The sequence below is a fragment of the Aotus nancymaae genome, unplaced genomic scaffold, assembly GCF_030222135.1.
Source record: "Aotus nancymaae isolate 86718 unplaced genomic scaffold, 86718_ANA_hifiasm-v0.15.2.pri h1tg000030l, whole genome shotgun sequence".
NCBI classification, from domain to species: domain Eukaryota; kingdom Metazoa; phylum Chordata; class Mammalia; order Primates; family Aotidae; genus Aotus; species Aotus nancymaae.
This window is the reverse complement of record NW_026988443.1, coordinates 11,183,097-11,195,915: the sequence shown is the minus strand read 5'-3', so window position 1 is coordinate 11,195,915 and position 12,819 is coordinate 11,183,097. Positions and strand designations below refer to the sequence as shown.

Sequence of the window (12,819 nt, the reverse complement as noted above, 5' to 3'; positions counted from 1 at the left end):
TTTGAGGTCATGCCTCAGAGTGGCTGCTGTGTAACAGTTAAATTTTAGCCCATTTTCTTAGAGCAGCCCATATGTAAACCAGGCCTGTTTGCCTCTTCCACCAGCTAGCCATAGGAAACCCGCCATGAGGCAGTGGATGGATGTGATTGAGGGGAGGCATTGGTGCAATAGAGGAGGGTGACGTGGGGTCAGCCACATGTATGTAACTTTCTTGTGCTAGCCAGGCATGCTCAGTCACAACTTCTAATGTACCAAACGTGCTTGCCTCATCTTGTTGCTGGATCTGAAAATACTCATCTCATAATGGGCAGCTCTGGTTGCCTACTCCTCACTTGATATCCCACAGTAGGTGGTGGTCATGACAATGAACCTTGCAGGCTTCCAACTATGGCTTCCAATCATTGAACCAGGGCACCAGCTACTTGCTGCTGAAATCCGTCACAACATTTACAGCAAGGCCATGCTTCCCACAGCCTGCTTCCAGCTAATGCCTGAGTGTAGCAGATCCATTTCTGGGAGACTCAAGACTCCTCTGGTCATTGACGTAGGCTCACAGACTTCCTGACATACTTGCTGGACTTTCTTTAGTCTTCATGGCAGCCTAGGATGCTTTTACTCAACCTTCTTGTTATCTCTCCTTTGCAGATTCTGTCACAGTCTGGAAGCTCTCCTGGACTTCCCTGGCTCCCTCCCCACTTCCCATCCATAGGCATCTCCCCTAATAAATTTTTTGCATGTTTAACCCTCTCTTGGTGTCTGCTCCTTTGCATGTTTAATCCTTCTCAGACCAATGAAAGTGGTCTCAGAAGATAGGTGGTAAGATGGGGGTCTGGGGACTGGATCACTTAGCAGGAGTTGAGGATATCATCTTGGGTGCTTGATGAGGCACAAGGTGGTGGCTCAATTGCTAGATTCTGCTGGCAGTGATCTGGAAAAATGTCCCACATTGGAGAGAATGCTGTCGGAGGTGCAATGATGTAAGTATTTGAAAAATACACAGAGAACAAAGCCTACAAAGGCAGTAGAGTAGGCCAGGTATGGCTAAGCTGTACACTGCAGAAGGACAATGAGAGACAGAGAGCTGTTAACAAGCAGATAATGGCTAAATGTGAGATCAAGACAGCCTTGGGGAGAGCTTAAGAAAAGGCTCACACCTGTAATTCCAGCACTTTGGGAGGCAGAGGTGGGCGAATCTCGAGGTTAAGAGATCCAGACCAGCCTGACCAACATAGTGAAACCCCGTCTCTACTAAAAATACAAAAATTAACTGGGCATGTTGGTGTGTGCCTGTAATCCCAGCTACTTGGGAGGCTGAGGCAGAAGGATTGCTTAAACCCTTGGAGGTGGAGGTTGCAATGAGTTGAGATTCCGTCACTGCACTCCATCCTGGTGACAGAGAGAGACTCTGTCTCAAAAAGAAAAGAAAGAAAAGAAAAAAAAGGCTCTAAGCCTCTTATCAGTAGTGGAAGGGAAGGCAGACACAGTTGGACTACAGGCTGAAGACTTCACCACAAATGTGCTGGTAAAAGGACTACCAGTATCACTATGAAGTTTAGTGGTAAGGCTGGGCACAGTGGCTCCTGTCTGTAATCCCAGCACTTTTGAAGGCCTAGGTGGGCGGATCACTTAGGCTGAGGAGTTCAAGACCAACCTGGGCAACATAAGGAGGCCCCGTCTCTACAAAAAATTTAAAAATTAGCCAGGCATGGTGGCACATGCCTGTAGTCAAAGCTACTTAGGGAGGCTGAGGCAGGAGAATCACTTGAGCACAGGAGATTGAGGCTGCAGTGAACTGTGATCGTGCTACTGTGCTCCAGTCTCGGCAACAGAGCAAGATCCTGACTCAAAAAACTAAAGAAAATTAAAAATAAATAAATAAATAAAAGGAAGAAGCTTAGTGGTGGTGGTGGGGTGGCCCTCCTCTGCAAGCCAGGGGGCACGGCAGGAGAGGTGGTCATAGAGCTGGGTTCATTAACATTGATGGAGAAGACGGAGTCTCAAAGTCACTCACCCTGAGGCTGGTAGTGGCACTTAACTGCCAGAAGGCAGGAGGCTGCAATTGCTTTAATGGTCACCAAGGCCCGAGGATCAGATAAGGGGGTTTGACCTGTAAGGAGTGGTGGGGATGGTTAAAGGAGTGTGGTGTCTATAGGGAAACACAGACCATCAACAGAGGTGCTGCTTCACATCCATGATAAAGGAAGAAGCAAGAACGGAGGAGTGGCACCAGGCTACGAGGGGGGCTGCCCCAGCAAAACAACACAAACCTTTCCTCTGTTCCCATATCTGAACCAATTGCCAGATCTGGAAACCACTGAATGAAAAAGGTGGCCAGGTCCTTAGAAAGAAGGACTCTGTACAATTGCAGGAAGCATATACCATGATAATTTTCCTAGTTCTTTTCCGAAGGGACTTATGGTTGTTTATTTGGGTGACTGTGTACTGAGCAAATATTTCCAGGACCAATGGACACAGAGTCTGAAGTGACATTGCTATGTAGAGACCTAAAGTGTCACCATGACCCCTCTGTTAGAGTGGGGACTTACAAGAGCCAGGTAGTGAATGGAGTGTTAGCTAAAGACTGGCTCACAGAGACCTCAGGGTGTCAACAGACCCCACCTAGTGGTCATTTCCCCAGTGCCCAGGAGTGATATACTTGAAGTAACCCCCCATAAGGACTCCATGGTCTATGAGGTAAGAGCTATCACAGTGTGGAAGCCAAAATGGAAACCTCTGAAACTGCCAGAAGCCAATAGGCTCCCACTTCATGGCCAAGTCAGTAAAGAAAAAACAATATTGTATCCTCAGGGAGGGGTATAACAGAAATTAGCGCCACTGTTAAGGATCTTACAGATTTAACAGTCGTGGTCCCTCTCACAACGCCATTCATCAGTGTGGATGCTGCAGAAGTTGAATGGCCCCTGGAGAATGACTGTAGACTACCATACATTCAACCAAGCAGTAACTCTGATCGTAACTGCTGTGCTAGGTGTGGCATCCCCGCTTGAGCAGGTGAATAGGCTTCTGCTATAACGTATGCTGCAGCTATAGATTTGGTGAATTCCATCTTTTCCATTAAACTAGAACAATTTGCATCTACATGGGATGAAAAATATTCAGTTACAGGGATAGCTGCCTGTTACAATAAAGTCCAAAGACATCTACACTGCCTGGAAGTCCCAAGAACATTGCACTCACGTGTTACATTTACAACTTCATGCTCAATGGACAGGATGAGCAAGAGGTAGCCAGCCCTCTGGAGGTTTTGTGCTCCAGAGGGTGGGAGATAAACCCTATGGAAACTCAAGGAAGGGACACTTCAGTGAAGGTTTTAGAAATCCCATGGGCAGGACATGCTAGGATTTCTCCTTTAAAGTCAAAGAAAAATCTAATTATCTTGCAATTCTCGCCAAAAACAAGGAGGTGAAGTCTCCTTGGCAGGTGAAGGCAGCACATTCCATACCTAGACATATGGCTCCAGCCCAAATTTCAGATGCCATGAAAGACCACCAGGTTTGAGTAGCAGTAGGGTCTGTAGAGAAAATGGCATTGGCAAATCCAGGCTATGGATCAATCAGTCCTGTTGCCTGGGTGATATGATCTGGCAGGCCTGTGATGGTGGAAATGCAGGGATGGGAGAAGGTGCAGGTGGAGCTCATGGCAAGCTCCAGTGGGAGGATTATAATCTGGTCCCCGCAATTCTGGTGTAAGGTCGTGTCCACCACAGTAGGGAATTAAACCCCTTTGAGAATTGCCTTGGTTCATTAGTGGGTCCTGGCATCAAAGAAATGCTAGACCATGGGCACCAAGTGACCGTGCATCCAGAACTTTCCATTAGGAGATAAGTCCTGGCTATAAATCTCTCTTGGGACGGATTGGGGGTATGTTTATAGTTATATATCTATAGTGACATTGCATAGTTATCTTTCAAAGGACCCAGACTCCTTCAAACAATGAGCTCAGTGAGTTTGAGAAGTGGTTTAGATCTGGAAAGATCTCGTAAGGGATGGGGATTTTTCATTGTTATGGCCGACATACACTTCTGCTCATCAGCTCTTGACTTTCTCTGATTTTACAAGTTAAACAACATTCAGGTTGGCTGCCTGCCTACTTTACTTCTAGGAATACCAGGACCTATTAGCCATTGTCATAGATCTCTGTGGGACAAGGCATCCTGGTTGCCACTCTGTCTTCTTTTGCCCTTTAAGGTAATTATTTCCACCTTACCTCTGGTTATGCAGCACTCTCTGGCCTCTGCTATTCCAGACTCATTCACATTGATACTCGGGAGCCCGTTTCTATGGTAGCTTACAAGGATTCTCACCACTGGGCTTCTCAAAGAATTCCTTCCTGCCCAGCAAATTCCTTACTGCCCTAGTGAAGGGATACCTTGTCACTCTCAGGAAACATTATCAAGTGGGGGTCCCTCATTATAGGAGATGTATTTATTTTCACAGTTCCACATCCCCGAACCTTCTCATCTCTTCATTAATACTGGCTGTGGTAATTCTAGCATCTCCCTCTCATTTGCTGTAGGCTGTCATCACGTCCAAGCTTCATGGATCCACTCTCAGCATATTAGGATCTGTCTGAGGCATTCTTTGGGGACAGTAAGTCCTGCATCATGAGAGTGTGCTCTCGTGCTAATAAATTCCCTCCTACCCAGTCTTACCTTCTGCTGCACCCCTCAGGCTCACCACCCTCAAGACGCAGCTCCATGCATGTTTTTCTTGTTTCTATCAGGACATATTAGCCACGTCACGTGATTCATTCAGTAGGAAAATCGTTTTCTCCTGGGGAAGGGACTCATTTTCTTGTTCAAGCTATGCTTAAGCCTGTCCCTGGTTACTGGCCTGGGACAATAAGCGGATTGGGTAATCTTGATGAGGAAAGGCTTTATCTTGGGAGGTATCTATCACAGTCGAGTTTATGCATTGTTACCAGAGTACAAGTGTCTGGTGTCCCCTGATAAGGAGAGGCCTGCTTCTGCCAGGCTGGAGAGTTTAGGAGAATCCGGGTATTCTCAAATGCATCTACCCAGATGTCCCTATTCCACGTCTCAGGGTCTCAATCATTCTGTTTGTGTCCTAACTTTATCTGAGGAGATTTTTCAAGGCCACAGGCTCAACTTTACCCTTACGGATAAACTCTGGGTCTAATTTTCAGCATAGTCTAACTATGGTTCGAGGGACACAGCTGTCTTTCAAAGCTGCCAGGAGACCTGATTTTCACTGTGTACTCTGTGTTGATAGCTGATTAACAGAGACTGCCATCTTCTTCAAGGTTTCCAAGGCAGTTAACAAAAGGCAGCTATCACCGCAGTACTTGTAGTTACCCTTGCCTCTATACCTAAAGGTGCCAGTGTTAACGCGCCCCTCAGTGCTGCCCGCCCCTCTGAAGCACATCCTGCCACTGACAGTCTTAGTAGTACGATGCTGTCTGACTAGGGGGGAGATCCAGCTTCAGAACCCACTGAGGCTCTGCTCTTCAGGTCTCCTTCTCTTACCACTGACTTGGTTTGGGTGCCTGAAAGCAGAGCCTAAGGCAGGGATTTGGGTAAAAAGGTAGATTACTCAGGAGCAAGGGTGGAGGGGAGAAGGGAACGTGAGACAAGCAGGTATTCCTGAGACTGCTACTGTGAGCAATGGGAGCCTCACTTCCTAGGACTTCCACACAGCACCTAGAATGGCTCAGAACTCCCTCAGCTCTCATGGCCCTTCTGTGGAGGGTTCCTCCTGAGGGACTCCATCTGCCTTGTAATTCTGCTCTCAACTAAGAAAAGACAAAAGAGACCTTTGTGATGAGAGAAAGGCCCTGGGGCAGAAAACAGAAAGCTAGCGGCCCACCCATGTTTCAGGTGGTATGCTGTCAGTGCAAGGTTGGGGCTGGGTCTGCACACTACTGTCCACTGCAGCCATGGCTTAAATCTGAGGTGGGCTGAAGTTTTGTGACCTGCAGAAGAGATCACATGGTCCTTGTCATTGTCATCATCATCATTATCATTGGCTATACCAACTATGGAACAAGGGCAGGGTATTATAAATAATAGAGTCATCCAAAACTACATGGGTGGGAAAAGGAGAATGATTCTAGCATTTGGGAATGAGGAGGTCTGCATGGAGGAAGTGGTTTTTCACGGAATCTTGCGAGACAAGTAGGATTTCATTGGGTAAAGAAGTCACTTGAGTGTGGTGGCCCATGCCTGGCCACCCCCTGTATTCCCAGTGCTTTGGGAGGCAGAGGCAGGAGGATCGTTTGAGACCAGGATTTAGAGACCAGCCTGGGCAACATAGTGAAACTCTGTCTCTACAAAAATATAAAAAAATTAGTCAGGAGTTGTGATGTGCACCCGTAGTCCTAGCTACTTGAGAGACTGAGGTGGGAGGGTCACTTGAGCCCAAAAGTTTGTCATGTCACTGCACTGGAGCCTGGGTGACAGAGAGACACTGTCTCCAAAAAAAAAAAAAAAAAAAAAGAGCTAAGGCAAAACATTCCAGGAGAGGAAAATAGAACAAACAAATATTGGATATAGTGATGGGTTGCAGTGACGAGGTATAGAGATGGGATGCAGTGATAGGGTGCAGTCATGGGCTTGCAGTGATGGGATGTAGTGGCCTGCAGTGGTGGGGGACAGTGACAAAGTGTATTGGTGAGGGTTCAGTGGTGGGGTGCAGTGATGGGGTACGGTGATGTGGTACAATGGTGGGTTGCAGTGATGGAGTGCAGTGATGGGGTACAGTTGTGGATGTGCAGTGCTAGGGTGCAATCCTGGGGTGCAGTGGTGGGGTAATGGTTGAAGTGCAGTGGTGGGGGTGCATTGGTGGGGTGCAGTGATGGGGGTACAGTGATGTGGTACAATGGTGGGTTGCAGTGATGGAGTGCAGTGATGGGGTACAGTGGTGGAAGTGCAGTGGTGGGGTGCAGTGATGGGTGCAGTGGTGGGGACAGTGGTGGAAGTGCAGTGGTGGGGTGCAGTGATAGGGTAGTGGTGGTGGTGCAGTGATGGGGTAGCAGTGGGATTGCAGTGAGGCATTAGTTTGGAATAGGAGAATGGAGCCAGATGAGAAAAGATTTGAAAGTCAAGTTAAAGTGTTTGGGTTTAGAATGAATGTGTGAGGCGTTTGGAGGAACAGGTTATGTGACGGAATCGCTAAGGCTTCCCAGCTGTGGGTCCATGTGTGGCGAGTGGGGCAGTGCCCAGTGACCTGATTCCAGCACCAGAGCACCCCTCTTTGTTTTGTCCACCTACAGGCTGGTTTCCACCCTGAGGCAGCTGCCATTGCACTCATACCTTCAAGGTTCCTTTAGCCTCTCTTTATGAGAATCCAAAAGTGGGCTTTGATCTTTACCACCTATAGCAGGGGTAGATTAACATGTTTTAAGCTAAGTTTCTTAAAGAATAAGACCTTGGCCCTCATCATGGTTTTCTCCCTCAGGGTTTCAGCAGAGCAATCTGGGAGAACAGGATGAGTCTATCAAAGGTCTGTATCTTCCAGGGGCCATTCAGGCCACTGGTCTGTGCTACTGATGGGGACATCAAGGTCCAAGGAGATGATGTCAAGTGGTTATTCAGCTTTCCAGAAGATTGAGTAATTTTTCATGGCCCAAGAACTGCAGAAGCCAGCCCATCCTCCCAGATCTTTCTATTGCCTTTCCTTTCCTACTCCCTCCTCCCAAATTGCAAAACCTGCAGCTCAAGGGCAGGAAACCTGGGCTCTAGTCCCAGCGGTGCTGCTTCTCAGCCTTGCGATATTGGACCAGCAATCCTAACTTGCAAAACCTCAGTTTTCTCATCTACAAAATGAGACTAATCACATTAAAGTAGGTAACAGATGCAAAGAAAGCGTTTAGCCCAGGATCTGGTACCTACAAGGCATTCTACAAATGAAGGAAAGTGCTATTGATTCCTGACACTATTAGTGTTTCTCAGAGAGTAGGTCCTGTGCATTAGGCCTGTGACAGTCAGAGGTGGTACCTAGAGAGAACAGCAAATAGAAGACATTTCATTAGGAAACCATTTCCTCCATAGTTCTGTTTGCATTCTGATTTTGTGGAAGAGAAAGACTCAGTTTGGTGGTATTATAGCATCACACACACACACACACACACACACACACGCACACACACACACACATAATACTTGCTAATTTCCATTTTTAGCAAGGAGAATTCTTCGCCCCTCTGGTTAATGATAGATAATTACATCTAACTCAATCTGGTAAAGTCCTATTCAGTAATTTAAGTAGTCTCTTTAGATAGCGTAATCACTTCAAATAAATCTGTGGCCTCTCAGATTTGCTCCCCACCCCACCCGCACTCCTTGCCAAGATGGTATGTGGCTGTGTGAGTTATGGGATGCTAATAGGACCACATGAGTGGGACGGTGGAGGGAACTTGGACCCACTTGCGGAAGTCCTTGCGTTGTTGTAGGCTCCACAGCAACGTCCCGCTGCCCGGGCTCCTGGGAGGAGGATGAATTCTCAAGTGGAGAGCTCACGGTCTGTCCTTTCGTCTTGATCAAAACTCACTGATCCTCCCTGGCCAAGTCGGTGCCCCACCTCACCCTGCCCAGCGCTCAACGCTGTGCTCCAGCACCTGCCAGGCTGTGGTTTCACTCTGTTCTCGAGCCCAGGAAGTGCCTGTGTAGCCCCCTGCCCTCCTCCTCCTCTAGTTCTCAGCCAGGTTGGTAGTCACCTCTGAGTTTTCTTTAAAGCCACACGGTGATGTCTGGATCAGTTTCAAGGAATTGGGGATCCAAGGGAAGTGGGAGCACCCCCTGAGATCTCTCTTGGCCCAACCACTTCTGCTCTGCTGTGTCTGCCCAAGTTGGTTGAGATGTAGAACCTGGGGTCAGTGTCCTCCTGGAGATCGCTTAACTGCTGAGCACAAATTCCATCCCTGCACCCCGTTGCTGTATCCCATTGCTATATCCCCTTAGGACCTATGTCTAAGAGGGGGAGTCGGTGCATTTTATATCACACCTGCTTTTCCAACCTCTGTTCCCTTCTCCTTTCCAAAATCCACTGTACAGAAGGGGCAGATTTTCCTCTTTATCTTATTTTTGGGATCTTCTTCACCATATGCCACCTCTTTGTAATGGTTGCTAGAGGTAAATGGAATGGTTTTGTGGTGTAGAAATGCAAGATACATTGGCTTGCACTTCCCAAAACACTATCCTTATCACACTAGTTGATACAATTTTCTTTAAAGCAGCTTCTTAAAAATGTCAATTTAAAGAAAAAAATCAAGTAAATTGATAGTCAATTTGGTAGTGTGAATGGTACAAAATGTGAAGCTAGAAGGTCCAAGGCTGAGCTTTGGGAAGCCACGGGCACACGTAGGAAGCTGTGATGAGTATGTCCACGGAGAAGTCCTGGGTGTACTCTAAGGGGAAGAGGGTCATGGCTACAACTAATTACAAAATAAGAGGTTGGAAAAGCAACGTACTGAGAAGTTCATAAGAATCAGGGGAAGGTTCTTGGAAGAGGTAGTAGTTAAATTGGGTTTTAAAGGAGAAGAAGCTGGAGAAGAAAGACATCCAAAATGGGGCTGGTGGTGTTGGCAACAAGGTAGTTTACATGAAGTGCTTTTAGACAGTTGAGGGAGCAGTGGTGTACAGAATTAATAGTGTTTCAGGTGGGATGAAGGGACAGATTTGAAGGCCAGGGAGAATCTTTGGTGCCAACTAGGAAGGACCAGAGGGGAAATAATACAATCTAAGAAGCCTCAAGGTTGCCAAGGAGGTTGTAGACAAAATGGCCAGCGAAGACTGTGGTTGGCAGGGCCAGCCAGGGTGCCAGTCTGAGCTGGCAGTGTTTGTGCCCCAGTAGCAACCTTCTTCCTCTTCTCAGAGACTTCTCGGCTTCTCCAGCCTGCACTGTGTCCTTCTGGAATCACAGGCTGGTCTGGAAACCTCATTCATCCTTGGGTCTCTGGAACTTGTAATCCTGAAATGTCTTGCCTGGTATGGAATGTCTTTTCTATTTCTCCCATCTCAGAAGTCCAAAGCCTATTAAATTATCTTTCTCTAGCTCAAGAGTTAATCATCAGCTTCTTCTTATGTAAATCAGAACAGGAAAGTCTTGCTTGGTCAATTCCTCTGAAAATATTGTTCTGATGCTGTTCTTCAGTAACTCTGCTGCCTCTGCCTGCCTATTCAGCATTTGCCTTTTAGCAGGAAGTTCATTCTGGCTCCCGACTGAAGCTCTCTGAGGCCAGCAGCCACTGTGGATGTTCATGGAATTTAAGCAGCAGCCAAATGAATGGGAATCGGGTGCACCCAGGCCAGATCCTAATTTGGGCTATCTGGGTCCCTGAGATATCCAGTGGGAGAGGAGGGCTCTCAGAAGATGGGGTGCGGGGAGGATTCTCCACTGGTAGAAATGAAGTTATTTGTCAGAGGTGTCTGAGGGTCCGTGGAGAACTATGTGATACTTTGATGGCACCAACATCCTGGTGTTGCTGAGAAGCCAGAGCTTCCTTCTTGGAGTAGGTAGTGCGCAGAAGACCGAGGCTCTGCCCTTGGGTTGCTCACGCCCTGCAAGGGGCTTAGAGGGGCTCTATCCTGAGCACTGGGGAGGCATGAGGAACAGAGCCTGTGCTTCGGCACTCCTGGCTGCAGCGACAGGATTTTCAGTAATGAAATGACATTAGAAACAGTGCCAAGACACCCGGGTCCTGCTAAGTAAGTAGCTGGGCAGTTTTATTCCTAAGGCTCCACGTTCTGTGTGGAAACTGAGACACTTGCATGCCCAGTCTCCCAAAGTGCCATCTTCATGTTCCTGGAAGCGTATGGTTGATTTCAGGTAGCATCTGCATGAGAATTTTAAATTGTCACCCGTGAATATTCATATGTATTCAAAAGTAGATACCTAATTCACCAAAACCACCACAATTCCATAGATGTTATTACTTGAAAGTCTTCTAGGTAAAATTTTAAAAGGAGTTTATTGAAATTAAATTTTAAGAAAAAAAATTAAAAGCCAGTAATCATGCAGGTGCTGCACAGATGTGCCAGCAATGGTGCAGGAGGGTGTGGAAGGGACAGAAGTGTAGGAACCCCTGGGAAGATGAGTTTGTGGCACCCCAGGACCCACAGAGTTTGGCAAGTGTCCATCCTGTAGAAAGAAAGAGCTCTCAGCGAAGGGAAATGGGTTCCCGAGTGAATGGGGAAAATTCTGTAGCTCAGTTGTGCTGAGCTCTAGGGGAAAGAAAGTCAGTGCTTTCATAAGGTTGACATCTACAGCAATCTTGGAAGAAGCCGCAGACATGGATTCATGGAGAGGGAACCCGGATACCGCCGGCTGCACAGCCTCCAGGTGAAGGAAGTGTGTCCCAACTGGGGAGCTCCAGGTCGGGCCATGGCCCTGCTTGTCCCCAGCCTGCTCCTGACTCCTCCCATGTGTTCTCTCAGGGCCTTCTGCTGAAGGGCCACAGAGGAACACCAGGCTGGGATGGATTCAGGGCAAGCAAGTCACTGTGCTGGGAAGCCCCGTGCCTGTGAATGTGTTCCTCGGAGTCCCCTTTGCAGCTCCTCCGCTGGGACCCCTGCCTTTTACAAATCAGCAGCCTGCATCACCCTGGGATAACCTGCAAGAAGCCACCTCCTACCCTAATTTGTAAGACCAGGTTCAGGCCCATGGGTGGGTTGTGACTCTGGGAGTTGTGGGAATGCAGGTCAAGCAGCCCAGTGGGAAAGAAGAGGGGTTGGCGTGCGTCCAGGAAGAGGGAGAGAGAGGGCTTGAGACTCGGACAAGTGGTTCAGTAATCCCCTGACTCCCAAACCCGCTGATGGCCAGGTCGTTGGAGGCATCTTTAAAAATATGCAGATTCCCTGGGCTCCCTTCTGAACTTCCTGAATCAGAATATCCCAAGCTGAGCTCAGGAAACTATTATCTGAACACTCTCTAGAGACTCTGATCACTCTCTAGAGACCCCAGCCAGGTTTTTTGGAAGTGCTGAGATGGGCTTACTGAGTCCTTTGGTCAAAAGGGACTGTCCCGGTGTCTTCTTGTGAACTCTCACCCAAGCTTGGCCTCTAGGTCAGACTGAGTGAGGGTTTTATTGGGAAGAACCACACTAGAAGGGTGTTAGCTCCAGCAGTCCAACCTGGCCCATGGTGAACTCCATAAATACCCGTGGAATGAATGTATGGATGTGTCTCTGTGACACAGGCACTCTGGGAGGTAGGGAGCTCCTGGTCAAGCTCGAGTAGGTAACCTGTTACCAAGTTAACTGTGGAGGGATGAGGCGAGACTAATGGGTGGGCAGTGAGACTTGAAAATCCCCTAGAATCTTCCAACTTTTTAGATTCTGTCAAGCTCTCACTTTGGGACACGTGGGTTCCTGGCAGAAGAAATTCTGGTGCCAGGATATTCCCTGAGTCACAGAAGATGACCCCATGTGGCCCAAGGACTGAGGACATTAAGCTGAAACGCATTCGTTCATGCATTCATTCATTCATGCAACTAATATTCACTGACAACCAACTCAATAGCTGGCTCTGCATTAGGCCTGGGGACATGGCAGGGCATGAGTCACGGCTGTCCTCAGGGAGCATGCAAATGAGTGATGGTGGCAGGAATGAAAACAATAATTGACAGTTAAAATATAAGATGGCAAGGGAAACCATGAGGGTGTCAGAGAAGGGTGCTGAGGGGAAACAGAGACTCAGCAGCCTAACTTTGATGGGAGGTCAGAGATGGCTTTGCTGAAAGTGCTGAGGCCTGATCAGCAACATACAAAGGGGCAAGGATGCATAAAAGCCTGTCAGGAGAAGATGTGCAGCGATATTGCACATTATTCTACTAACAAAGCAAC

At 47.8% G+C, this 12,819-nt stretch overlaps 1 protein-coding gene across 1 annotated transcript in view; it reads left to right on the top strand.

Moving 5' to 3' along the window:
- Positions 1-12,819, top strand: part of CES5A (carboxylesterase 5A) — a 111,985-nt gene that overhangs the window by 72,563 nt on the left and 26,603 nt on the right. Inside the window, 1 exon segment of the mRNA XM_064383084.1 lies at positions 11,414-11,618. Within this exon segment, the coding sequence (XP_064239154.1) occupies positions 11,414-11,618 (205 nt within the window).